General features: G+C 38.3%; 1 protein-coding gene across 3 annotated transcripts in view; it reads right to left on the bottom strand.

Annotated features, from left to right (window-relative positions):
• GMDS (GDP-mannose 4,6-dehydratase) overlaps positions 1 to 27,704 on the bottom strand; it is a 640,099-nt gene that overhangs the window by 475,218 nt on the left and 137,177 nt on the right. For 2 of the 3 annotated variants that reach the window (XM_047734313.1, XM_047734311.1), the window contains exons 2-5: positions 26,855 to 26,925; positions 11,979 to 12,023; positions 3,039 to 3,126; positions 1,393 to 1,502 (exon numbers count right to left, since the gene is read on the bottom strand). In XM_047734313.1, coding sequence (XP_047590269.1) covers positions 1,393 to 1,502; positions 3,039 to 3,126; positions 11,979 to 12,023; positions 26,855 to 26,902 — 291 coding nt within the window. In that variant the 5' untranslated portion in view covers positions 26,903 to 26,925. The remainder of the gene's footprint in view (positions 1 to 1,392; positions 1,503 to 3,038; positions 3,127 to 11,978; positions 12,024 to 26,854; positions 26,926 to 27,704) is intronic. The other variant, XM_047734312.1, reaches the window with a different exon arrangement.

Here is a 27,704-nt window from a genome sequence, read left to right as displayed (position 1 = left end):
CTGGAGTATTAAAGACAGCAACTACTTCTCCACAGAAAACAGGTGGTAATCTTTCCCGGCATAATATGCATAAGATATCCCTTAAAAATGAGAAAAGATATTCAGAATCATTTAGAAAAACAGCTCTGCTCTAACTGAAAGATGCTGATAACTTTCACAGCCCAAAAGTTAACACTGGATATTAAACAGAATCATCAAGATTAAGAAAGGGGAAAATTTTTTTCTGAGACAGCACAATAAAGAAGTAACTTTATTGATATGTAGCTATCCTTCAAGGATAACATTTTAGAGAAAAATGTAAATTATGAGGATTTATATACTACTTTTAAATTTAATATTAACAAGACTGGGTAACCCCTATGTTTCTCTCACTATATTCCACACTTGGTTTCATCTTATTTAGTTTATATTTTCTCCCTTAAACTAGCAGAGATATTAAACAGGCATATAGATTCCATTCTTTCTAAAGTTGGGGATATAGAGGAATACAAATCACCTTAAATATTTCTGAAATAACACTGCTGAATTTATTCATTAAACAGCAAAAAAAAAAAAAAAAAAAAGAGTTGATAAATTCTCTGGACTTTTTTTTTTGGCAGGATGAAGAGGGGCTCTTTTAACTTAGAGTTATTTGCTTTAATTTCTCAGCTCCACTATTCTGACTGAATAAGTGTCTAAATAGAGCTCATATCATTCCTGGCTTCAGATTTCACTAACTCAAGTGGACACTGGGATACAGCAACAAAAATGGAAATTTGAATTAAGCAGATTGCTAGAGCCTTAGGCGTGGGCTTCTCAGGTTTACCATGATTTATTCCAGAAAGAAAAACTAAAGAGAGGTAAGTAGACTACCAGAGAATCTGAATTTATATCAGAAAGAAATCAACATTAGCTGTATCCTACTGAGGAGACAAGAAGCTAAAAACTGCTTTTCTTCCCATGATTTTTACTACTTGCAATAAAAAGTTAAATTGGTTAATTTTATATATTATTGAACTAAAAAAATATTATTTTCTCAGCCAGTAATATAACCACTACCAAAAATTAATATTAAAATAGTAGTTTTATTGCATTACATTTTCCAACATTTTAACAAAACACTTCATTCACAATGGGATTTGAAATGGCAGAAAACAGACTACAAGATCAACCCAAAATAAATGAATACTGCTACTTTAATGTTAGCAGTAAGATTTTATGTGCTCAGTAACAGAGAATACACTTTTTAAAAGTATAGTATTTCTATTAAATTCGTTTATTAAACTTGAAGACTAGGAGTAGTGCCTGCATTAGGAACAGCAACAACAACAACAACAAAAGGAACAGAAAAAAGTAAAATATAGAACAATTCAGGAACACAGCCAGAGAAATCTGACTGTAAAAATGGCTTACTTTAACATGGCTCTGGGCTCCAAGGTTGTAGATCTCTGTAGGCTTTACTTCATTAATGATCTTCACAAGGCAGGTACTATCAGTGAGATCACCATAGTGCAACTTCATGTCTAGAATTCAAAAGCATACCATTAGATAGAAGAAAACATAAGCCCATTTTTAAAAAAATATCAAAATTGAAAGGTATGTTCTGAAAGTCTGAAAACCAGACTGGTTTCAGAGCAGCAGAGTACAACTGTCATCTTTAAAGAAACTAAATGGTAGAAAGACATGAGTCGATTTGTAAAAACTCAAATAAACTTTTTAAAAAATCTTATCAAGACAATGTTATACAATTAACGTATCATATGGTTCCCAGGTAGTTTGTAAGATATGTTACATAAGAGTGAGATTCAAACAAAGAAAATCTCACAAAAATGAACACATTATCTAAAGAACTCTGTAATACACTGGTAAGAACCAGATACTTTTATCTAGCGATTTTTAAGTACTTCATAGACATCAATCCTTAAGTCATCCATGAAATGCCTGATGTAGAGGCATAATTGTTTAGGACAACTAGCCAGCCTAGTCTAACCCTAAATCACAGCATAGCCTTACTGACTTCACTAAATATGACACATGTAGACGGGCAATTTGCTAGCTTGATATTTTTGTTATTTTTACATAATAATGATCTATGTGTCTAGATCCAATGGTACAACCATTCTGTACTTTGCACAAAAATGGTAATAATTTTCAAGGAGGATGTACTGAGTAGCCTAAATATTAAGGTAAAAATCCTTTAGTGGAAATAACTAACTAGGTTATATTCCTGATGATATCACTACCTATACAAGTAAACACAAAATTGCAAATATTTGGTGCTCTGAAATGAATACAAAATCATTAATGCTTTCCACGCAGACTGAATTATTCTCGCTAGCTAGAAAAAAGGGACAAGCAAAGAAGGATGAACTCGGGAGTTAAAAACCCAGTCTCCTGGTCCTACCTCTGTCTTTTACATGGTATGTGACCTCAATAAAGTTACTACCTCTCTCTGCCTCTATTTCCTCATCTGTAAAATGGTTTCATTCATAAGCTTAGGAGCTGCTATAAAAGGCAAATGAGAACACACTATGACTGGGCTGTGTAGACTATCTGGCTACATTCAGGCAACTATTAACAAAAATAACATGCAACTGCAAACACTGACAGTGATTTGTAAAGCAATTAAATATAGTTCTAATTGCCGCCTGTTTTTGGACCTGTCTTCAGGAATTATTTTAAAAATTAAATAAATGTACACAGATCACTTAGCTTGATTACATTATACCAAACATAAAAAGCAAAGGAGTGTACTGTGAATATGGACCTGATCTTACTGGAGGGGATAAGGACACCTGGAGAAGGGTGATCAAAGGCATGTCTACTCTTGGTTTCTTGAGCAGCATCACCTGACCAACATCCTGTAACAGCCTAACCAAGATGACACTGTGGCCCAGGGGCAGCAAGCAATGGAAGGGTTTTCAAAGCATGTAGATGGCATTTAATGCAGGCAATTCATGGGTAAATAATTGCAACTTGATGGGCTTTGGACATTTGAAAATAACTTATCATAATGTAGGAAGCTATAGAAAGAAATTTTAGGAAAAAAAATTACTTACTTCCTTCAATATGAGCCTGGGGGTTCTTATACAGATGTTCAATTCGACCTGTATTAAATGAACTGGATCGCCGCACAATTCCATGGACCTACAACGTGGAAAGATAAAAAATTATAAATGTGCAATGAGGATTAATAAGCAACTCAGAGGTTCTTTTGTTAATGCTTACCTTGTGAAAAATAACTATAACTTATAAGTCTATAACTTATGAACATTATCTTTAAATTATTAAAAATAGTTCCACTGCTTACTTTCTCCCCAACCACTGCCCACCAGCCACCAGCATTGTACCTCCATCTCTCTGCCGTGTTTTCACTGCCAATCTCAACAAAAGTAATTAGATAATTATGTGACTTCTCAGCAAATGCTTAGTTACAGAGACTCAAATGTCTCCTTTTCCAAACACACATACACACTTAGAGCCCTGCTGCTGACAAAATATCTCTTCAGTTTGAAACTGAAGACAGACCATGTAAGGCCATATCGTATCGGTAAAACTGCCTTGCAGCCTCTGTAACAAAAAGCATGAGGCCAAGAGGCTGTGATGCCACCACTTCCTTCCAGTGTCCGCAGAGCTTTGCATCGTGCACCTATTACATATATATAAATATACCTGCGTCCACAAATATAAACAGACAGCAGCTGCTATTATCCAGCTTTGTTGAAAAGAAATAGCATAGATTAGGGACAAGATTTATATTCTACTAGATTTAAGACATGAAGAAAACTCAAATGAAGAAAGGATTTTTTACTTTTTTAAATTTTTATCTTTAGCTTAACCATGATTTGTGTGAGGGGGAAGAAAGTCCTTGGAACAAGAATGCATACCTGTCTGATACCAATGAAAAGACTGTTTGTGTCTGATACATAAGAGAAATTGTTCAAGACCTGGTCTCACTTCCTTCTAATGTCAAGATCACTCCCTTTGTGTTGCCAATGCTAATACAAGCTTATGTCACCAGCTGCCCAATTTCCAGTTCTACTGGTGGCAGTTTTAATCCTTTACTTATTTTAAAAGTGTTCCTTCGAATGTTGGGCAGTTTCTTTTGCAGCTGAATACACTTCTATATTTTAACTCAATCGTTTTCTGTCTGTTTCAAACCAAAATTAATCCTTGGCATGACTCAAATATTCCAGATTGGGGGGCGGGGGGGGGGTAAGGTGCGGAATATAAGCACATAAGACTTTCTTTCAAATAGAAAGACATGTCATCGTCATTTTATACGGCATACATGAGAAATTAACTTCTGCAAAGGATACAACACACCCACAATTAATAATTCTGTTGGTTAGTAGCTTTAGCCAAAGAGAAAAGCACTCATCCACACTATTTTCCAAAAGAACTAAGCCCAAGAAAATGTGGTAAAAATGAAAATATTTTTAAGAAGGGAACATCACAAACCGTTGACTAAAATTTTAGGAGGCAAACTGTAAAATCTAGGAAACGTTAAATTGAGATTTGGGTATACATCTCCATTTCTTAATTTAGAAGTAGATAAAATAACACATCGAGCCATGAATTTATTCTACTTCATGGTCTCCAATTTTTTAAGTTGTTATTTAATTGTAAAGTTGAACTGCTCTACGAACAATAATTTTGTTTAACAAATAATTTTAACAAATAATTTTTTGTTTAATAAAAACCAAGTTCACATATATACTCACATATGGTAAAACTGGTGTTTGCCACCATATTATTTCTGAAATATAGCTTTCTCAGATGTAAGTAGAACTTTAGTTCATTGGACATAAAGTAATCTCTATGTTGTAAAAACAGATCATTTAATTATAACAATGAAAATAATAACAATAACATGATTAGTCTATCTTTTCGCTTAATTGCTGGATTCTGGTTAAGTCACATATTCCAACATCCTGAAACAAAGAGAAACTCCATATACATACACTTTGCATATAAACATAAAAGGCTCTGGTGAAAATATTAAATGATATTGACAGATTCGATTTAAAATCAGACAACAACACAAAGTCACAGCAAATAAATAACATAGGACTTTTTGTCACACTTATAACCAAAAGCATTAAGCACTAGGGTTTTTTTAATATAAAAAAATGTGTTTTAATTTCCCCTCACTCACAACTTTTGGTATGTGTATACAGGGAAAGAAAGACCTGCCAAATGCTTAATCCATGACAGCAAGTATTATTCTAAGAACTAATGAAAGCTGAGTCTGTCTGCTTCAGAGACAGGTGAAATACAAAGTTTAAGACAAGCCAAAATGTGTGCAAACTGGATAATCTAGTTAAGAATTTGAGATTAGCAGCTTTCTCTTTACAGAAGGGATGTATGTAAGGTTATTGTTTGTTTTTATAAGGATTTGGGGGGAAAGAGATGAAGAGTTAGGAAACCAAAGCGAAAAGATAAATGAGCTGAATAGGACTCCATATAAACTTAATCAAAATCACTATTATGTTGTAGCTGTTCAAAAACTAAATGTAATTCTGAAAAACTGAGGTCTTAAACAGAAAGGAGTATTTTGACAAACAAATTTCATGTTCAATTTAACTAAGTGATGAAAGGAAAATTTCAAGTTATCTCAACATCAGAACAAAGTTAGTTTGTCTCCAAAACCTAGAGTCAGATTAGGCAATATAACAGAGAAATGCTTGCTCATTTGTTTGTTCATTTTTTTTTTAATTTTATTTTTTATAAACATATAATATATTTTTATCCCCAGGGGTACAGGTCTGTGAATCGCCAGGTTTACACACTTCACAGCACTCACCATAGTACATACCCTCCCCAATGTCCATAATCCCACCCCCCCTCTCCCAACCCCCCTCCCCCCATCAACCCTCAGTTTGTTTTGTGAGATTAAGAGTCACTTATGGTTTGTCTCCCTCCCAATCCCATGTTTGTTCATTTTTTATTACAATCCTGAAAACAGAAAATTCTTACCACTGGATTTCATATCCTTTGGTATCTGTTTGTTATTTCAATCAAGAAAGCAGAAAATTACTACCACTAGATTTCAAATTCTTCAATGTCTAGAATTCTCTTGGAGGCAAGGATAACTCCCCAGGGATGTTTAATACCACTTGCCTTTTGAAAAGTGCAGGTTATATAGATAACATGAATAGCTAACATGTTCATGGCAATGACCACATGCCAGACACTGCTCTTCACAGACATTAAATCATTTATCCTCACAACACCCTTCCTTATATTACACACATTCTACAGGTGAGGACACTGCCTGAGATCAATCACACAGCCAGTGGAAGCGGTCAAGCTAAAGTGTACACATGGTCCATCCTACCAACACTCAGTATCTTCTCAAAATGAAATCCATAAAAACTTCTGCCTTTTTTCACCAAGGTTTCTAGAAACCCAGAAAAAATATTTTACAGATCCTCACAGATCATGAATGGTTGAATAGGAACTCCATGTTCTAACAAATAATCTCCCACAGATAACAACTGGACAATCCTTATATGTCATTTCCTTCCTGTGCTCCTCATACTCCCTGGTCATAATTCCTCTTAGAAGGAAAACCCACTATTTACCTATTCTTTATTTTAATTTCTGATATGCTGTGCTGTATTTGTTGCCACATTACATAATACAAATATTTCATTTATTCCCAGACAAATTTTTCCTTTTAAAAGATTTGAATTTGTCTTTTGTTTTTCTGGTTTCTCTGTTTTTTGGGTACAAAATGGGTATAAAAGTATATTTTGTTGTCTTATCTGCTAACAGTGATGCTAGGAAGGCACTTGAAAGTTTTATCAGAGTTTCACTTCTATCGATGTTCCTGTCCCCTCACACCCAGAAGGAATGCGCACAGAGCTAAGATCCTAGGAAATATAATAGGCCTGCCTTTCACTAATGCTAATTAATAAACTAGACCAAGAAACCTTCTATAAAATCTGTATCCCTAGGGCTGTCAGCATCAAGTACTGTGTCACCGTGTCACTCTTATATCAACTAAAGCCCCACAAATCCCAGAGAGCTTCTCTGGACTGTTTTCCATGTACTGTCTCACCTAATCTTCAAGACAATGTAAGGAAACAGGTACTTTTATCAACCCCTTTTACTTGAGAAACTAAGTCTAAGAAAGGCCTAGTGACTTGCCCACGGCTACACAGCCAGCGGGGTGGCAAATGAGGATTAAAACACAGGCTACGGGCACCCAGGCCTAAGGGCCTCCTTGCCAGAATGAGCTAGATGGCCTCTTTCACCTCCCTTGCTCTGAAGCTGGCTGACGGGGTTTAAGGGAGAATTATGCTTTGCACTTCAACAACTGTAGAATTAAATATTCAAAGTTTTAAAGGGTGATTTTTTTTTTAAAGATTTTATTTATTTATTTGAGTGAAAGAGACACAGAGAGCACAAACAGGGGGAGAGGCAGAGGAAGAAGCTAACTCCCTGCTGAGCCCGGAGCCCAATGCAGGGCTTGATCCCAGGACTCTGGGATCATGGCCTGAGTCTAAGGCAGAGGCTTAACCATCTGAGCCACCCAGGCAACCCTAAAGGGCGATTTTTTAAATAAAACCTGATAATTCTTAGTTTCCCTCTTCATGAGATGACACCTATATTCTATAAATAGTAAGTGTTAGATTCATTCTCTTTGCGCTCTCTTTAATGATTAATGTTAAGTAAAATTCAAAAAAGAAGCAACACTAAAAACTATAACTTTAAACCTTTAAGTAGAATCTCTTCTCAGTGAGAACTGGACCAGGAATAAAGCAATCCTTCACTTTCTCATATTAAGTAGTTCATTCAGGGACACCTGGGTGGCTCAACTGGTTAAGCATCCGCTTTCAGCTCAGGTCATGATCCCAGGGTCCTGGGATGGAGTCCAGCATCGGGCTCCCTGCTCAGCGGGGAGTGTTTCTCTCTCTCTTTCTGTCCCTCCCCACTGCTCATGCTCTGTCTCTCAAATAAATAAACAAAATCTTTAAATAAATAAATAAATAGTTCATTCAGGACCAGATGCATGGATTTCACGGGCCACATTAGAAGGTCCCATGCCTTTCAGAATCTACTGTGTGAGGTCACACAAGGTTTTTAACCATAACTATCAGACTATTCATACATGATATTCCTTTTCAAGCCATATGCAAATGTCTGTTTTTGCTTTAAAGTTAGCCAAGCTAAAAGGTAAGGAATATATGTAACTGTGCTATGCTAATTCTGTAGATAGTGTTTGTCTTTGCCTATGTGGCCACGTCACCACTACCCCACCAACCTATCTCTGCTCTTCAATTTGCCCCCTTCCAGTTGACTACTGCTTCTCCAATAGAATCCATGCCTCCCCACCATCACAATAACAGGCTGACTTCACCATTGCTAGACAATTAAAGTTTGCCCCTCATCCTCATTATTAAGCATATTCACAGAATCTATAGCTCTTCTTCCCCATGTTTATTTGTTCCTGGTTCACACTCTGCTACCCCAAAGTATATTGTTTGCAGCTATTCCTTAGATTCGTGATATTCCTTATACAAAGACTAAATTCTAAATAGTGTAAGAGCTCAGAGAAGGAAAGCCCCAAAACTAAGGTACCTTAAGAAATTGTGTCCATCTTTGTCTTACGATTAAAGGACCTCATTTGAACCTATAGTTGCACTGGTTCCCAAACTGTAAGATCCAGGAAAGTGGCATCAGCAACAGCTGGGAGCTTGTTAGAAAGGCTGATTCCCAGACCCCAGAAACAGCCATCCTCATCTTTATGGGGCTTCTGGGTGGCTCTGAAGCACACTACAGGTTGAGAACCTGCTGAGTTAAAGTCTATGCTCATTCAAATTGCTGATGTTGACCTTCTGGATTCAGGTACAGACAGGGGTCTCCTCTTATCCTACTTCATGAAATTTACTAACCATATTATCTTGCTCATGGTCTTGAGCAACCAGGGACTGCTGGCTGATAATTCTGGAAAATTTTCAATGCAGCCTCTTCGAAAAATTTCCTTCAGCCCAAGCTCAAAAAGATGAATTCCGTGCCATCGTTAGATTTCCCTTAATAACTTATCCCCCAATTACAGCCATCTCTTAAAATGGAAGACAGCAGCCTATTAAAATTGAATACAATATGGATAAATACCTTTTCGCTTCCCTAGTTCTACAAAACTCATATTTCCCCTGACTACAAGAAAGAGTCATTTCTGATTATGCTTTATAGTTCTATACCTTTCTCCTGTATTGTCTATACTATCTCCTTCTATCAATTTATGGATCTCACTCCTAAACCTCTCTTCTCTTGCCAATCATTGTTTCAATGATTCATTTCTCCCACTAACTGTGATTTGCCAAGTGGGCCTTCTATTGTCTTTATCAGAATCAAATCTGCTCTTATGACTTCGAAATGTCAATGGAACAAAAACATCTGTAGCTCACCTGGCAGTCCTAGGTTCTCATTACACTTATTTCTAAGTCTGTCATCCATTTGGGAACATTACTACCCATCTTCTGAAGTCTGCTAGTTCCTTAACAAGCCACCTAAGTAGAGCTTCGTCTGTCTCTGTGCCTATAAGAAGCCTAGCCATTTCCAGTAATGCTAACAGCACCACCATGCTGACTGAGACTATTCACCATCGACCATATCCACGTTAACCCCAGGCCCTATCACTAGTCCACCACATTATCACAGTGACTACTCCACCTCATACCATCAGACCTGCTCCGTTTTCCTCTGCACTAGCTGCAGATACTACTTATTGCCATCATCCTCATCTCACCTCTTAGTTCCCATGTCCTCCTTGGAAGTAAATTTCAACATCCATGCAATTTAAGCACTCCTTCTGACATACCACCTCACTCTTCAAAACTGCAATGACCATGATGGGGTTCAGGACATGCTACCCCAAAACACAGCACCTTGATGTATGAAATATTTTAAGCTAAAGGAATCTGACAAAACAATAGAAGCAGGAAAGTCTCTAACTTTCACCCTGCTCTTCTCTCCTGAAATAGTCATGAAACGCTCCAGTGAGAGGTGCCCACCACTATAATGGGAGAAAACGAATATCCTTATCTCTGAAGACAAGGGGATGCCAAGAAGAATCCAAACAAACAGATCTTGTTAGGTTTCCCATACTTACTTCATATTCACTTCATACTCCCTGACCTGTCATATTTCTCCAACACCACCAATTCTCCACCAAACCTAACATAAAAATACTTAACCTTAATGGTTTCTTTGGATCTTCATTTCCTTATAAAAGTTCCCAGTCACATTAAACTTATAGAAAATAAACTTATATGCTTTTCAGTTTTATTTTCAGACCCAGCCAGGGACCCTAAGAGGGTTGAGGAAAACTTTTTTCCCCCTCCACATTAAATCAACAAAGATTAATAGGAGAAATTTCTCGGTTTTCTCAAACTCCTTCTAGTTTCTCAAACTCCTTAGGCTTAAAATACTCAATATGCTAAGGTACCACATCTTGGGGTTGCACATCCTGAATCCCATCCGGTCTTACTAAGTTCCCTCTCTTGGTTCACTTGATACACAGATAAATCACTAACTCCTCTCTAGCTAGCAAACACTACCAAACACTAGCTAGTTGCCAACACCTGAAACAAAGTAATTTCTCTGCCAATCCTTCCCTTTTAGATTTATTAAATGTAGTCTGAATAAATTATTAGTCTTTATCTAAAAACAACTCTTCTGTACTATATATGATCTACTCTAAAATTCTCTGCTCTGCAGAATACGTATGTTATCACTCAATTATAGGAATCTGTATATGAACACAAGTGTACATGTATACTTTCATATTCATATTTGGCTTATTTTGATATTTTTGCAAGATATAAAACTACCTGGTTAGGTAAAGGAATAGAAGACACTAAACATATGTGCTATTACTTCTGAAAGTCTAAAAGTCAATGCTCTCAGAGAGGATTATGACTTACAATAAGAAAATTTGTTTCCTTTTCTTCAAATCCTGCTGGCATTTAGATGCCAAATTCCTAGCTATTGTTTTTCTATCTCCCCACAGTGCGCATTTTTTTAAAATAGTACATCTATTGGGGCACCTGGGTGGCTCCGTGGGTTAAAGCCTCTGCCTTCGGCTCGGGTCGTGATCCCAGGGTCCTGGGATCGAGCCCCGCATCAGGCTCTCTGCTTGGCAGGGAGCCTGTTTCCTCCTCTCTCTCTGCCTGCCTCTCTGCCTACTTGTAATCTCTGCCTGTGAAATAAATAAATAAAATCTTAAAAAAAAATAGTACATCTATAATCAGAATAATCCAGAGAATCCAAATTTGTTAATATATATACTCCCAAACCAGGCCAGAACATAGAGGTCACTGTATAGGTTTTTGTTCTCTGTACAGCATGAACTTATATACAGAAAACTGTTCTTAGAAAAGGTAAGATGTACACACATCAAACTTAATATGTAAAACCCATTTCCTTTAAGGAAAGCAGAAAATGTTCAAGGGGAGGACAAAAGAGGAGAAAAAGACGATGACAATGATAATGACACCAAGCAGCAAACCCAGAAGTGTTGGCGTCCATAAAATATATGGCTGCCTATTAGAATGAAAAAACCTCTGAGTGTAAATGTTTCATTCAAGCTTGCCAAAGATCAGCTTAGTTTTTATTGCTCTGCGCAATTTCCGAATTAAGTGACTTCACTGTGAGTGGGACTTTTTTATGTAACACATTACATCATAAATTAACCCTCATAATGTTATAGCTTTTAGCTTACCCAGGTTGCTTTATCTGAGAATGTGGAAAGCGTGCAAAGCAGTTAAACACTAAGGAACAGGGGGAAGCCACCAGTGCTCACCAGCAGATAAATAGCACAATGAGCTGGCATGGTTACAATTCAAGCGGCACATTCTTCCCCTGATTTTGATTTGTTATCAGAGTTTCAGTGGAAAACACACACAGGAGGACGGCGGCAGAGGAAGCAGGAGGCCACTGTGTCCAAGTGATTCCACCAGCCTGTGCTTGCTCACTGAGTCACTCACCTCGTAGCCTTTCTCCAGCAGGAACTCAGCCAAGTATGAACCATCCTGGGAAGAAAAGGAAAATAGACAATTGTCAGACCCATCGCAGCTAGCATAGAAGACAGCCAAGACTGAGAGCTCTGAGAAATGCACCAAAAGAGTTATATGAACTTAAATTAAGGATCATGGCAACCAGAATAAAAATAATACAGCTAATGATGGTAAAAACAGAATGGTGTTATACTTTCCACTGCTCAGTAAGCATTTTCATAGACATTATTTCACCTGAGCACCACAGAAGCACAGTTGAGTGTTATCATTGTCCTATTTACTGAGTAAGAAACCAAATCCAGGGACATTGTATGGGGCAACAGAGAGAACATGACACTTCAGATGAACGTGGGTTTAGGTTTTGCCACTTACTAGCCATGTGAAATATGCAAAATATGTGTAGCAAAGCAGACCTCAATACTACAGGAACGTAAAACAGGAATCAGACTAATTCTGGGTGGTTGTGAAAAAGGTATCTCGAGTGAAGGAATGAGATGGGAGCTGCAGGAACTTGGGGACAATGCAGGTGAGTGTAAGGAGGTAGGGAACACCAGAACATTATTAACATTACTGAAAAAAGACACTGTGGCAGAGAGGAGGAAGGTGAGCGCCTTTGTTGAGGAAGACCTTCTAGGCACTGGTGGGGGTTGGCTTCTAACTCAAGGGTTCTGGAAAGTCACTAAGAAAAGAGTTTTAGGGATGCGAGGGTGTGTTAAACAGAATAAGGTTTGTATTATTATCACTGAATATGTATGCATATACACACATTCATAAACTTTAAATAAAAGAAGGATGTTTATTTTTTGTAAATTAGGATGCATCTTAATCCCTACATTAAGATGAAGGTATCTGACTAAACACAGATTCTCAATTGGCTTTTAATAACTCTATGAAAAATTTCTACGTAAGGGCCAATGGTTTTTAAACTAAAGTATTTCATGTGCCACTTTTAGGGTAAGAAAGTATGAAAGTCATCAAATAAAACTATTTGGAGGCCAAAGGGTGAGAAATCAGTGTTCGAGAGGTACTATAAAAAGCTACCAGCCTTGTTCTAAATATGAATTGGGTAGACATTTTGCAATCAATCCTGTTAACTGCTCACCTGCTTTTAGCCTGGGTAAGTCCTCTCCATCCCATACAGACTTAAACATAAAAATGGGAGGCTCCAACTACTACTGGAAATCTGTGTATTCAAAAGTAGTTGGGAACATTTTTTTTTTTTTAATTTTTTTTTTTTTTTCAGCATATCAGTGTTCATTATTTTTGCACCACACCCAGTGCTCCATGCAATCCGTGCCCTCTACAATACCCTCCACCTGGTGCCCCCAACCTCCCACCCCCCACCCCTTCAAAATTCTCAGATCGTTTTTCAGAGTCCATAGTCTCTCATGGTTCACCTCCCCTTCCAATTTCCCTCAACTCCCTTCTCCTCTCCATCTCCCCTTGTCCTCCATGCTATTTGTTATGCTCCACAAATAAGTGAAACCATATGATAATTGACTCTCTCTGCTTGACTTATTTCACTCAGCATAATCTCTTCCAGTCCCGTCCATGTTGCTACAAAACTTGGGGATTCATCCTTTCTTTCTTTTTTTTTTTTTTTTTTTTTACAGCTTTATAAACATATATTTTTATCCCCAGGGGTACAGGTCTGCGAATCGCCAGGTTTACACACTTCACAACACTCACCATAGCACATACCCTCCCCGATATCCATAACCCCACCCCCTCTCCCAACCCCCTCCCCCCATCAACCCTCAGTTTGTTTTGTGAGATTAAGAGTCACTTATGCTTTGTCTCCCTCCCAATCCCATCTTGTTTCATTTACTCTTCTCCTACCCCCTCGACCCCCCATGTTGCATCTCCTCTCCCTCATATCAGGGAGATCATATGATAGTTGTCTTTCTCCGATTGACTTATTTCACTAAGCATGATACCCTCTAGTTCCATCCACGTCGTCGCAAATGGCAAGATTTCATTTCTTTTGATGGCTGCATAGTATTCCATTGTGTATATATACCACATCTTCTTTATCCATTCGTCTGTAGATGGACATCTAGGTTCTTTCCATAGTTTGGCTATTGTAGACATTGCTGCTATAAACATTCGGGTGCATGTGCCCCTTCGGATCACTATGTTTGTATCTTTAGGGTAAATACCCAGCAGTGCAATTGCAGGGTCATAGGGTAGTTCTATTTTCAACATTTTGAGGAACCTCCATGCTGTTTTCCAGAGTGGTTGCACCAGCTTGCATTCCCACCAACAGTGTAGGAGGGTTCCCCTTTCTCCGCATCCTCGCCAGCATCTGTCATTTCCTGACTTGTTCATTTTAGCCATTCTGACTGGTGTGAGGTGATATCTCATGGTGGTTTTGATTTGTATTTCCCTGATGCCGAGTGATATGGAGCACTTTTTCATGTGTCTGTTGGCCATCTGGATGTCTTCTTTGCAGAAATGTCTGTTCATGTCCTCTGCCCATTTCTTGATTGGATTATTTGTTCTTTGGGTGTTGAGTTTGCTAAGTTCTTTATAGATTTTGGACACTAGCCCTTTATCTGATATGTCATTTGCAAATATCTTCTCCCATTCTGTCAGTTGTCTTTTGGTTTTGTTCACTGTTTCCTTTGCTGTGCAAAAGCTTTTGATCTTGATAAAATCCCAAAAGTTCATTTTTGCCCTTGCTTCCCTTGCCTTTGGTGATGTTCCTAGGAAGATGTTGCTGCGGCTGACGTCGAAGAGGTTGCTGCCTGTGTTCTCCTCGAGGATTTTGATGGATTCCTTTCTCACATTGAGATCCTTCATCCATTTTGAGTCTATTTTCGTGTGTGGTGTAAAGAAATGATCCAATTTCATTTTTCTGCATGTGGCTGTCCAATTTTCCCAACACCATTTATTGAAGAGGCTGTCTTTGTTCCATTGGACATTCTTTCCTGCTTTGTCGAAGATGAGTTGACCATAGAGTTGAGGGTCCATTTCTGGGCTCTCTATTCTGTTCCATTGATCTATGTGTCTGTTTTTGTGCCAGTACCATGCTGTCTTGATGATGACAGCTTTGTAATAGAGCTTGAAGTCCGGAATTGTGATGCCACCAACTTTGGCTTTCTTTTTCAATATTCCTTTGGCTATTCGAGGTCTTTTCTGGTTCCATATAAATTTTAGGATGATTTGTTCCATTTCTTTGAAAAAAATGGATGGTACTTTGATAGGAATTGCATTAAATGTGTAGATTGCTTTAGGTAGCATAGACATTTTCACAATATTTATTCTTCCAATCCAGGAGCATGGAACATTTTTCCATTTTTTTGTGTCTTCCTCAATTTCTTTCATGAGTACTTTATAGTTTTCTGAGTATAGATTCTTAGTCTCTTTGGTTAGGTTTATTCCTAGGTATCTTATAGTTTTGGGTGCAATTGTAAATGGGATTGACTCCTTAATTTCTCTTTCTTCTGTCTTGTTGTTGGTGTAGAGAAATGCAACTGATTTCTGTGCATTGATTTTATATCCTGACACTTTACTGAATTCCTGTACAAGTTCTAGCAGTTTTGGAGTGGAGTCTTTTGGGTTTTCCACATAGAGTATCATATCATCTGCGAAGAGTGATAGTTTGACTTCTTCTTTGCCGATTTGGATGCCTTTAATTTCCTTTTGTTGTCTGATTGCTGAGGCTAGGACTTCTAGTACTATGTTGAATAGCAGTGGTGATAACGGACATCCCTGCCGTGTTCCTGACCTTAGCGGAAAAGCTTTCAGTTTTTCTCCATTGAGAATGATATTTGCGGTGGGTTTTTCATAGATGGCTTTGATAATATTGAGGTATGTGCCGTCTATCCCTACACTTTGAAGAGTTTTGATCAGGAAGGGATGCTGTACTTTGTCAAATGCTTTTGCAGCATCTATGGAGAGTATCATATGGTTCTTGTTCTTTCTTTTATTAATGTGTTGTATCACATTGATTGATTTGCGGATGTTGAACCAGCCTTGCAGCCCTGGAATAAATCCCACTTGGTCGTGGTGAATAATCCTTTTAACGTACTGTTGAATCCTATTGGCTAGTATTTTGGCGAGAATTTTTGCATCTGTGTTCATCAAGGATATTGGTCTGTAGTTCTCTTTTTTGTTGGGATCCTTGTCTGGTTTTGGGATCAAGGTGATGCTGGCCTCATAAAATGAGTTTGGAAGTTTTCCTTCTGTTGCTATTTTTTGGAACAGTTTCAGGAGAATAGGAATTAGTTCTTCTTTAAATGTTTGGTAGAATTCCCCCGGGAAGCCGTCTGGCCCTGGGCTTTTGTTTGTTTGGAGATTTTTGATGACTGTTTCAATCTCCTTACTGGTTATGGGTCTGTTCAGGCTTTCTATTTCTTCCTGGTTCAGTTGTGGTAGTTTATATGTCTCTAGGAATGCATCCATTTCTTCCAGATTGTCAAATTTGTTGCCGTAGAGTTGCTCATAGTATGTTCTTATAATTGTCTGTATTTCTTTGGTGTTCGTTGTGATCTCTCCTCTTTCATTCTTGATTTTATTTATTTGGGTCCTCTCTCTTTTCTTTTTGATAAGTCTGGCCAGGGGTTTATCAATCTTATTAATTCTTTCAAAGAACCAGCTCCTAGTTTCGTTGATTTGTTCTATTGTTTTTTTGGTTTCTATTTCATTGATTTCTGCTCTGATCTTTATGATTTCTCTTCTCCTGCTGGGTTTAGGGTTTCTTTCTTGTTCTTTCTCCAGCTCCTTTAGGTGTAGGGTTAGGTTGTGTACCTGAGACCTTTCTTGTTTCTTGAGAAAGGCTTGTATCGCTATATATTTTCCTCTCAGGACTGCCTTTGTTGTGTCCCACAGATTCTGAACCGTTGTGTTTTCATTATCATTTGTTTCCATAAATTTTTTCAATTCTTCTTTGATTTCCTGGTTGACCCATTCATTCTTTAGAAGGATGCTGTTTAGTCTCCATGTATTTGGGTTCTTTCCAAATTTCCTCTTGTTATTGAGTTCTAGCTTTAGAGCATTGTGGTCTGAAAATATGCAGGGAATGATCCCAATCTTTTGATACCGGTTGAGACTTGATTTAGGACCAAGAATGTGATCTATTCTGGAGAATGTTCCATGTGCACTAGAGAAGAATGTGTATTCTGTTGCTTTGGGATGAAATGTTCTGAATATATCTGTGATGTCCATCTGGTCCAGTGTGTCATTTAAGGCCTTGATTTCCTTGTTGATCTTTTGCTTGGATGATCTGTCCATTTCAGTGAGGGGAGTGTTAAAATCCCCTACTATGATTGTATTCTTGTCGATGTGTTTCTTTGATTTTGTTATTAATTGGTTTATATAGTTGGCTGCTCCCACGTTAGGGGCATAGATATTTAAAATTGTTAGATCTTCTTGTTGGACAGTTCCTTTGAGTATAATATAGTGTCCTTCCTCATCTCTTATTATAATCTTTGGCTTAAAATCTAATTGATCTGATATAAGGATTGCCACTCCTGCTTTCTTCTGATGTCCATTAGCATGGTAAATTCTTTTCCACCCCCTCACTTTAAACCTGGAGGTGTCTTCGGGTGTAAGATGAGTTTCTTGTAGGCAACATATAGATGGTTTTTGTTTTTTTATCCATTCTGATACCCTGTGTCTTTTGATTGGGGCATTTAGCCCATTAACATTCAGGGTAAGTATTGAGAGATATGAATTTAGTGCCATTGTATTGCCTGTAAGGTGACTGTTATTGTATATTGTCTCTGTTTCTTTCTGATCTACTACTTTGAGGGTCTCTCTTTGCTTAGAGGACCCCTTTCAATATTTCCTGTAGAGCTGGTTTGGTATTTGCAAATTCTTTCAGTTTTTGTTTGTCCTGGAAGCTTTTAATCTCTCCGTCTATTTTCAATGATAGCCTAGCTGGATATAGTATTCTTGGCTGCATGTTTTTCTCATTTAGTACTCTGAATATATCATGCCAGCTCTTTCTGGCCTGCCAGGTCTCTGTGGATAAGTCTGCTGCCAATCTAATATTTTTACCATTGTACGTTACAGACTTCTTTTCCCGGGCTGCTTTCAGGATCTTTTCTTTGTCACTAAGACTTGTCAATTTTACTATTAGGTGACGGGGTGTAGACCTATTCTTATTGATTTTGAGGGGGGTTCTCTGAACCTCCTGGATTTTGATGCTTGTTCCCTTTGCCATATTGGGGAAATTCTCTCCAATAATTCTCTCCAATATACCTTCTGCTCCCCTCTCTATTTCCTCTTCTTCTGGAATCCCAATTATTCTAATGTTGTTTCGTCTTATGGTGTCACTTATCTCTCGAATTCTCCCCTCGTGGTCCAGTAGCTGTTTGTCCCTCTTTTGCTCAGCTTCTTTATTCTCTGTCATTTGGTCTTCTATATCGCTAATTCTTTCTTCTGCCTCATTTATCCTAGCAGTGAGAGCCTCCATTTTTGATTGCACCTCATTAATAGCTTTTTTGATTTCAACTTGGTTAGAATTTAGATCTTTTATTTCTCCAGAAAGGGCTTTTATATCTCCCGAGAGGGTTGCTTTAATATCTTCCATGCCTTTTTCAAGCCCGGCTAGAACCTTGAGAATCATCATTCTGAACTCTATATCTGACATATTACCAATGTCTGTATTGATTAGGTCCCTAGCCTTTGGTATTGCCTCTTGTTCTTTTTTTTGTTGTGAATTTTTCCGCCTTGTCATTTTGTCCAGATAAGAGTTTATGAAGGAGCAAGTAAAATACTAAAAGGGTGGCAACAACCCCAGGAAAATATGCTTTAGCCAAATCAGAAGAGATCCTGAATTGTGAGGGGGGAGAAAGGGGATAAAAAGGGGTTCAGAAAGAAAGAAAAAAAAACTATTAAAAAAAAGAAAGCCGATAAAGAAAAAAATATAAAAAGAGGAAAAAATATATATATATTAGATAAACTATTTAAAAAACGTTAAAAAAAAGAAAATGGTAAAAGTTAAAAAAAATTTAGCAGAAGAAGAGAAAAAGAAAAAAAAAATTGAAAAAGAAAAAAAAAATTAAATTAACTGCAAGGCTAAAAAATCATGGGGAGAAAGCCATGAGTTCCGTGCTTTGCTTTCTTCTCCTCTGGAATTCCGCCGTTCTCCTTGGTAGGTGAACTTGGTCCTGGCTGGGTTTCCTGTAGATCTTCTGGGGGAGGGGCCCGTTGTAGTGATTCTCAAGCGTCTTTGCCCCAGGCGGAGTTGCACCGCCCTTACCCGGGGCCGCGCTGAGTCATCCGCTCGGGTTCGCTTTCGGGAGCTTTTGTTCCCTGAGCGCTTTCCGTAGATTCCGGAGGACGGGAATAAAGATGGCGGCCTCCCGGTCTCCGGCCCGGAGGAGCCGAGAGCCCGGGGCCCCACTCCTCAGTGCGCCCTCAGAGAACAGCGCCAAATGACTCCCTTCACCCTGGCCTCCGGCCGCGCTCCGAGCTGACCGAGCCCGCGACCGGTTCCAGGCAACCCTGAGCTGAGAGTCACTCCTCGGCTCTGTCTCTGCAGCCGGCTTCCCCGTTCTAATACCGGTAAGCTCTGCGACACTCAGACACCCCCGATCCTTCTGCGACCCTGCGGGACCTGAGGCCGCGCTTACTCCGCCTGGGCTTCACCCCAGTTAAGCCTCTGGAGCGATGTCCCTCAGCGGAACAGACTTTTAAAAGTCCTGATTTTGCTCCGTTGCTCCGCCGCTCGCCGGGAGCCGGCCCCTCCCCCCGCGGTCTATCTTCCCGTCGCTTTGGATTCACTTCTCCGCCAGTCCTACCTTGCAGAAAGTGGTTGATTTTCTGTTTCTGGAATTGCTGTTCTTCTTCTCTTCAATCTCCCATTGGATTTGTAGGTGTTTGCAATCTTTAGATAAGCTATTTAGCTGATCTCCCGCTACCCGAAGTAGTCTCGGCCTGCTACTTCTCCGCCATCTTGACTCCTCCCAGTAGTTGGGAACATTTGAGTTTTCTTTGGTTTCCTCAGTTCGAAAAAGTTTAAGATATCCCTCTGAGCTTCAAAAGTTCCCACCAGATATTCCAGGAAAAAGAAAAATGAAACAAGCCTTATTATTGTCACTAGCTGACTTAAAGCTGGAAATGGAGACACTCTATGGGTCCTGAAAATGACAGGGCTGCCAAGAGAGTGTTTACTACATTAATGTAGAAGTCACACATAAATTCAGGCAGGATGACAAGGCAAGGTATACAAGGGACACATTTTGTGGTTCATTAAAACCTCCAGCAGATTTTCTTCTGACTTCTTGACATAAATATTCTGGTTTATAGACTCATGTAGAGACGAAGAGAAATGGTTTGGCATATTCCTTTTCCTCTCGATCTTATGATATAGACACAAGTGCATGGTTTTTAAATACCTAACATGCAAACTACATCAGGTAAGAGGGCTGAGCAATTCAGACCAGGACAGTCCAGGCCAGTCTATATGACTATTGGAAATTTGAGAATAATGGGTAGTCTTATAAATCAATCAGTGAGAAAGCAGCTTAATAGAAAAAATATTTGCAATAAGAAGATTAATGTTACAGTGGTTTGGAAAGCCCTAGAATATGTAAAGTTTTGTTTTGTTGTTGGTATCAGTGTTGTCATTTTCAAGCAGGCAACACCATACTTTTCACGTTTCATAATTTCTCTTGGAATAAAAAGTTAAAATGCTTTGTGTTCTACCATGGCTGTATACAGTATTAGAAAAAAAAAAAAAAAAGCAGAGGTGAAAGTGCTAGAGATCCATGGGGGCAGGGAAAGCTGTGATTATTCAGAAAGCTGATGTGAAACAGACCTGACCAGGCCTGAACCCTGTCAATAAGGTCTTGTTCTTCTCACCCAGGGCCCTTCTCAAACTTTCCAACCACACTGGAACATTCTGAACCAGCAGGGCACTCACTTCCTCCTGACTTCCTTGCCAGGTCTCTCAAGTGATAGGGCCTGAGCTGCACAATGAGTGGGAAATGGAGCAGAGCAAAGGCTCCTGGTCTCAGACCTAGGGAGCCCAGCTGGCCTCCGCTTGTCTTCTCCCTGAGCCCCTGAGGGGACTCCATAGGGAGACACAGTATCTAAGCAGGCAGGCGTCAGCCAAGCCAACAAGATCATTGTTTCTGCCTCCTCTATAAGAACAGGGCGGTTGGAGAAAGCTTCAGTCAGACTTCATAAATGGAATGTCATTGCAACTGAGAACCTACAACTGACATTAAAAATTCTGATACTTAATTCCTCAGAAAACAAGGAACTAAATGAACTAAATTCCCAACTCATTTGCTATGAACACAACTAATCCAGTACAAATTCCAGCCTGGGTTCAGTCCTTGTTAGAGAAAACTTTTTAACTGAAGAGCTAATGTCCCAATTGTGACTCTTAAATTTAATTTTGTACATGGTTATTAAGGGTATCCATTTCATATTAAATGCTACACAGATTTAAGTAATCACCATGACTGTAACATTTTCTGTCTTATTCTTGCAAGAACGTGGCCGGAGAGGCAAAGAGCCACTGGCCCCTGAGGTAAATAAGGCACATGACAGTAGCCAATCTGCATAATATCATACAACAGAGGCAAAGCCAGAACTGGAATCCAAGTTGTCCATTATTTTGACCTAGAAAACAACCACTCTCCTCACCCTCCTCCAACTGGGACCTACCAAAACAAATAAAAAACCAACAAAAGAACAAAAGATCATACCAGATTCATTTTTAAACCAAATTGACTTAATCATTTCCCATTATGGAGTGTTTTATGGATTAATCAGTGTTTCTAGTTTTAATTAAGCGACATCATGTAATTTTAGAACACTGCAGAGCTCAGGGGAAGGCGACAGTACATAGCACGTGAGAATTTTCAGATCTTGTTTGGGCATGTGCACTATACAGGAAGCAGTACAGTATTGTTTGAAGGAGGACTTGGATTGGCTGTGGATGTATTATTTCAGAGCTCTGGAGCCAAGGGAGTGGGGCCAAAGAAGTGGGGCCACTGCCCCGGGACCAAAAGTGCCTGATTTAGGTGCCCCTGATGCCTACAGTCCCAATATTTGGGTATCTCTATTTTTCACCTTTCATGGAATACTCAGAAATGTTCCAGATCAACACCATAACAATAAAGAATAATTCCAAAAATTAATTCAATCATATTCTGACTTTAGTATTAAAATTACTTAAAATTACACATCTATAAAAAGCTGAAGGAAGTACAGAAATTTTACCTCTTCTACCGATGACCACAGAAGGCTATATTAGCCACTGACTGATCCTCCAGCCCACATCCAAATACATATGAGCCAGGAAGTCTACCTTCCTGCAGGGGACTAGCATTTCTCCTCTCCCTTCAAACATGGATGCACTTATAGCCCAGAAGGACAAATGAAAAGGACACTTTCTTATATGCAATTTGAGAACCTTGTTCCTTTGAAATGCATGCTAAATCATACTGTGTGTTTCTGCCTAAGAACCATTTGGCAGCTTCTTTTAACACTGTATAAGATAAGTAGTATTGGGCTAAAGAAATCACGCCACTAATAAATGAATTCCTTTGTTTAGATCATCTCAAGCATCAGGTAATAGAATATCCCTCTTGTAAGCGGAGAAAGCACCAATTTACACTGCCCTTTATGTTCTGTAATTCTACAAATTCTAATTACTCTAAAATAAGCATCTTTTCAGCTAACAGCAATTACAGTATCAAAGTATCTGTACCTCTCCATGAGAGACATGCAAACACCTCGATGACTAACAGAGGACACAATTCTAAATTAGAATCAAAACTTCCAACTGGGGGTGGGAGGGCGCCCGGATGGCTCAGTCGGTTGAGCATCTGCCTTCTGCTCAGGTCATCTGGCTCACGGGGCTCTCTGCTCAGCAGGAAGCCTGCTGAGGCTTCCCACTCCCACTCCCCCTGCTCTCCTCTCGCTACGTTCTCCTCTCACTGTGTCTCTCTCTGTCAAATAAATTTAAAAAAATTAAAAAAGAAAAAAACTTCCAATGGGAAGACTGGCAATGTAGATATGTATGAAGAATATAGAATCAGAATGTTTTTGAAAAGTATTTTCACCTGGCTCACGTTTTCGTGTTTGTAACACAAATCACTACATTAAATTGTTTTCAAACTCACAGAATTCAAAAGACCATAGGAATTAATTAATTCAAGTCTGTCACTTTAGAGATCAGGAAACTGAGATTCAAAACAGTTAAATGTTTGGTGTACAGTCACACAGTTTGGAAGTAGCAGAATCTGCCCCCCGCCCCCGAAGAAGTCTTTAGACTCCCAGACCTCAGAATTTTCACTATAAAATACTGAAAAAAAAAAAAAATCCAAAATGAAGAGACTGGACTAATGTCTACAGTTGAGAACCATGTAAAACACACTAATGCATTACCCAGTGAAGAACAACAAAGAACAACAATACAGCCAACAATTATCAGTGGAGTGAAAGCTAGCTGACCAAGTGGTAGACAGGAAACCAGGATATCATCAATATTTAAAACATAAGTAATTTCCAATTCCTGTATGTAGTCTTTCAAAGTTAACAATTATTTCCCCATAAAAGTTGCTGCCACGGAAAAATGGACTTCCACTTACTTTGTTTACTTAGTGTAGAAAGGAGCACTCTAATCCAGAAATGTTACCAACAAACTCTGAATGATAAAGAATTAATTGTGCCCACCAACTAAGATATTCTTTCTGTAACCACCCATTCCCTCTCTTTGCCAGGGAACAAGCCCTTCAAACAGGTGTGAAGCCATTGCACATGTGCCTCATACCTATACATCAAGAAGTGACAACGGCTCTGTTGCCAAACATTAGACTTTCCAGTAAACCACCATGAGCTGGAAGGTTGAAAGAAACATTTTAAAAAGAAGCCAGATACCTCCAGTTATACTACATATGATTGTAATGTTCAGTCTTGTACCCATGGTAAATTTTTTTAAGAAGATTTACTTATGAAAAAATGTCAGAGAAAAGCAATAACCTAATATGTTAATTCTTAAAAAACATTTTTTTCCAATTTTACAGGTCAAAAAATGATGCTTTTCATTTTTTGGCTAGTATTAAGACTGGAGAGTTTTTATTTATGATCATATATTCTACTTCTTCTAGGAATTATTTATTTTTATCTTTTCATTTTTTGTCCATTTTTCTAGTAAGGCTATATATTGCCCATTGGTTTGTTCTTATAAATATCTAGAACATAAGTAAAACTGATTAGCTTTTATCTCTAATATAAACTACTCAAAAAATATTCTGAAACAGTTTAGCATATTTTCAGTGGCAGAACTCCCATCATTAGTTGGTTTAAAATACATGTTCCTTTCAAATTGCAAATGATTATTGTATATTCTTAGTTTAATTACCAAGAAGAATGCAAATACCAGAATTTGAATTTCAGCTACATTTGCGCAATCCAGCATTTGTAATATCATCAACTTCAACACAGTAAAATAAATTTCTATAATTAGACAAATGCTTTAAGGAAAATGGGATTAAAGGGTTAACATAAGAGGTAGAAAGGAAAGAGTTATTAATAAGGTGCAGAGACATAATTTTTAATTACATAATTAGAAAGACAACACACACATTTATGTATATATATATATATTTGTAACAAATTATTTATATAACAATTTCTTCACTAATAGGATCAATCACTCCATAATGATGGACCTACCAATGTTTTAACATAAAATGTGGTCTCTGTAGAATTCATTAACAATACAAAGTATCCCAGATTAGTGAATATCAAACATCCACTTGGGCCATAGTTGTTATGGAATAAAGGACAGGAAGGAAATAAGAGATTTAGTCCCTGCCCTATTGCTCTGAGAAGTATCTGGGAAGCCAGGCATTTCCTGGCCTAGATAGGATTATGCTCCTGCACTGCCTCAGACCTCCACATTTCAAATGCATCAGCAAACCCACACGTGGACAGATTGAGAATAGTAACCAGGTAACCTGTCCAGCTAATCAAATGTTCTGCTATCAGGAACACCAGTAGATGCATGAGTCATGGACAGAGGGTGGCAAGGCTGTGTAGATAAAAGAAAAGCTATGAAATACTACCATATTGACCTCTTCTATACTGGATGGCACTGTGCCCTGGAGAAATAAATCACCACACTTGAGCATGAAATCAAGGTGGAAAAAAACAGAGGAAATAAAAGAAACATATCCCTGTCAAAATCCTTTTAAATATCTGCCTAACTGGCTAGTTCAGTGCTGGTGTGAATAACTCCTTTCAAGTTTAGAACAATATACTACCTCAAAGCTTTTATAACTCAGGGTTCCAGATACATTGATAAAGACTTGTATAGATCTGTAGGGAAGTTAATAATAAATTATCAGTAAACTTCATGCTTAAATAATAATCTCTTTGTGGTAAATAATCTCTTTGTGGTGTGTATGTGTGTGTGTGTGTGTATATATATATATATATATATATATATACAAATTTTGAAAATAGAGTTCCTCTCTCTTTCCTTTTCCCTTTCTCATTATCTTTCAAAGTGACAGTCCATACAATTAAAGCCTATTTCTTTGTAAAGTATATGCTTACGTAGTTCTATTCATCCAAGTGATTTACACAGGAAATGATTTTTTACAGGTACTCAAAACTAAAACAGTGCTATACTTTGTCCAGTGTTCAAGGCCACGTTTAATGAAAAACTTTAAATTTAGAATGAAAAAAAAAAAAAAAACTTGTGTACTGAAAAGAGAAGAATTATTGAAATTTTAGTATTTACCTGATTTTTTAACTCTTCATTGTATAGTTCTTTTTATAATTTGTGTCCTGGCTAAGGGAGGAAGACAGAACAAATGTACTTTTGTTTACAACTTTAAAAAGGCCACAAATAACAAAAGAATACATACATATTGATGACTCTATCTTTCCCCATCCACATGCATTCAACAGGTTTCTACTAAAATGACACTGTTGGTAACAAGCAGAATTTAACTATTTACAATGTTTTAACTCAATTTCTTTCTGGGATAAGTAATTGGCACAATATACACAATGGAATACTATGCAGCCATCAAAAGAAATGAAATCTTGCCATTTGTGATGACGTGGATGGAACTAGAGGGTATCATGCTTAGCGAAATAAGTCAATCGGAGAAAGAAAACTATCATATGATCTCCCTGATATGAGGGAGAGGAGATGCAACATGGGGGGTTGAGGGGGTAGGAGAAGAGTAAATGAAACAAGATGGGATTGGGAGGGAGACAAACCATAAGTGACTCTTAATCTCACAAAACAAACTGAGGGTTGATGGGGGGAGGGGGTTGGGAGAGGGGGGTGGGGTTATGGATATTGGGGAGGGTATGTGCTATGGTGAGTGCTGTGAAGTGTGTAAACCTGGCGATTCGCAGACCTGTACCCCTGGGGATAAAAATATATGTTTATAAAGCTGTAAAAAAAAAAAAAAAAGAAAAGAAAAAAAAAGAAAAAAGAAAGGATGAATACCCAAGTTTTGTAGCAACATGGACGGGACTGGAAGAGATTATGCTGAGTGAAATAAGTCAAGCAGAGAGAGTCAATTATCATATGGTTTCACTTATTTGTGGAGCATAACAAATAGCATGGAGGACAAGGGGAGATGGAGAGGAGAAGGGAGTTGAGGGAAATTGGAAGGGGAGGTGAACCATGAGAGACTATGGACTCTGAAAAACGATCTGAGAATTTTGAAGGGGTGGGGGGTGGGAGGTTGGGGGCACCAGGTGGTGGGTATTGTAGAGGGCACGGATTGCATGGAGCACTGGGTGTGGTGCAAAAATAATGAATACTGTTATGCTGAAAAAATAAAAATATTATAAAAAAAAAAAAGACTGTTTCTAAAATATGTGCATACTATGACAGAAATGTCACTTACAGGCTCCCTGATGCATTTCAAAGCTGTTCTGCAATGTGGAATATCCATCACCCTGGAGACACTGTAAATCACTGAAGAATGATACAAAATAAGAACTGTGATTTACATAACTTAAAATCACTGAAACAGATAAAATTCAAACACCTATACACAAATCTAAATAAAGAAATTTGTAAGCATCTACCCAGAAAGCTACTTATCATAAACCTAATAAAGCTAACTAACTTTCAGAGCCAGAAAACAAAGTGTTGTAGAAAAGACTGTAAATCACAGAGGTCCTAACACAAACAAACAATGTTGATTCCCCTGGAGTGTCCTGTCCATGGGTGGGTCCAACTGGTAAAACTCAAGTTTGTGGGCTAGGAAGTCTCTCCAGTTATTTGTTGTATTATATTGGACATTGGGTTCTACCACTCAGAGATTTATCAGAAACCATTTTGGGGGGAGGGAGAGTCACATATTTAAAAATATGTGCCTCCATTATGCTTGCAACTCTCTTTCCAGTGTCACTGCCTTTTAGGCCGCACAATCTGGGTACGTTTCTAGATAGCTCAGCCCTGACATAGAAACATGGGGGGGGGGGAAGTAGCTATTTGTGAGATACTTAGAGACAGCTCCAACTTCTACAGTGGTTATGCTTTAAGCTATTTTTATCTTGTCATTTTGTTTTCTCTCGCCAACAGCAAAGGAGCTTAGCTTTTATTCAACCCTACACTTTCAAGAACCTTGACTTAAAGGACAAAAGCCTTATCAAGATTGCACTCTACTGAAGACCAGAGTTTTGTAAGGGCATGCAGGGGTAAGGGTGAAGAGGAGAGGCAGAGATTCTCCAAGTAAAAATAATAACTGC

The sequence above is a fragment of the Lutra lutra genome, chromosome 6, assembly GCF_902655055.1.
Source record: "Lutra lutra chromosome 6, mLutLut1.2, whole genome shotgun sequence".
In the NCBI taxonomy this organism is placed as follows: domain Eukaryota; kingdom Metazoa; phylum Chordata; class Mammalia; order Carnivora; family Mustelidae; genus Lutra; species Lutra lutra.
This window is presented reverse-complemented; position numbering and strand designations above follow the sequence as displayed.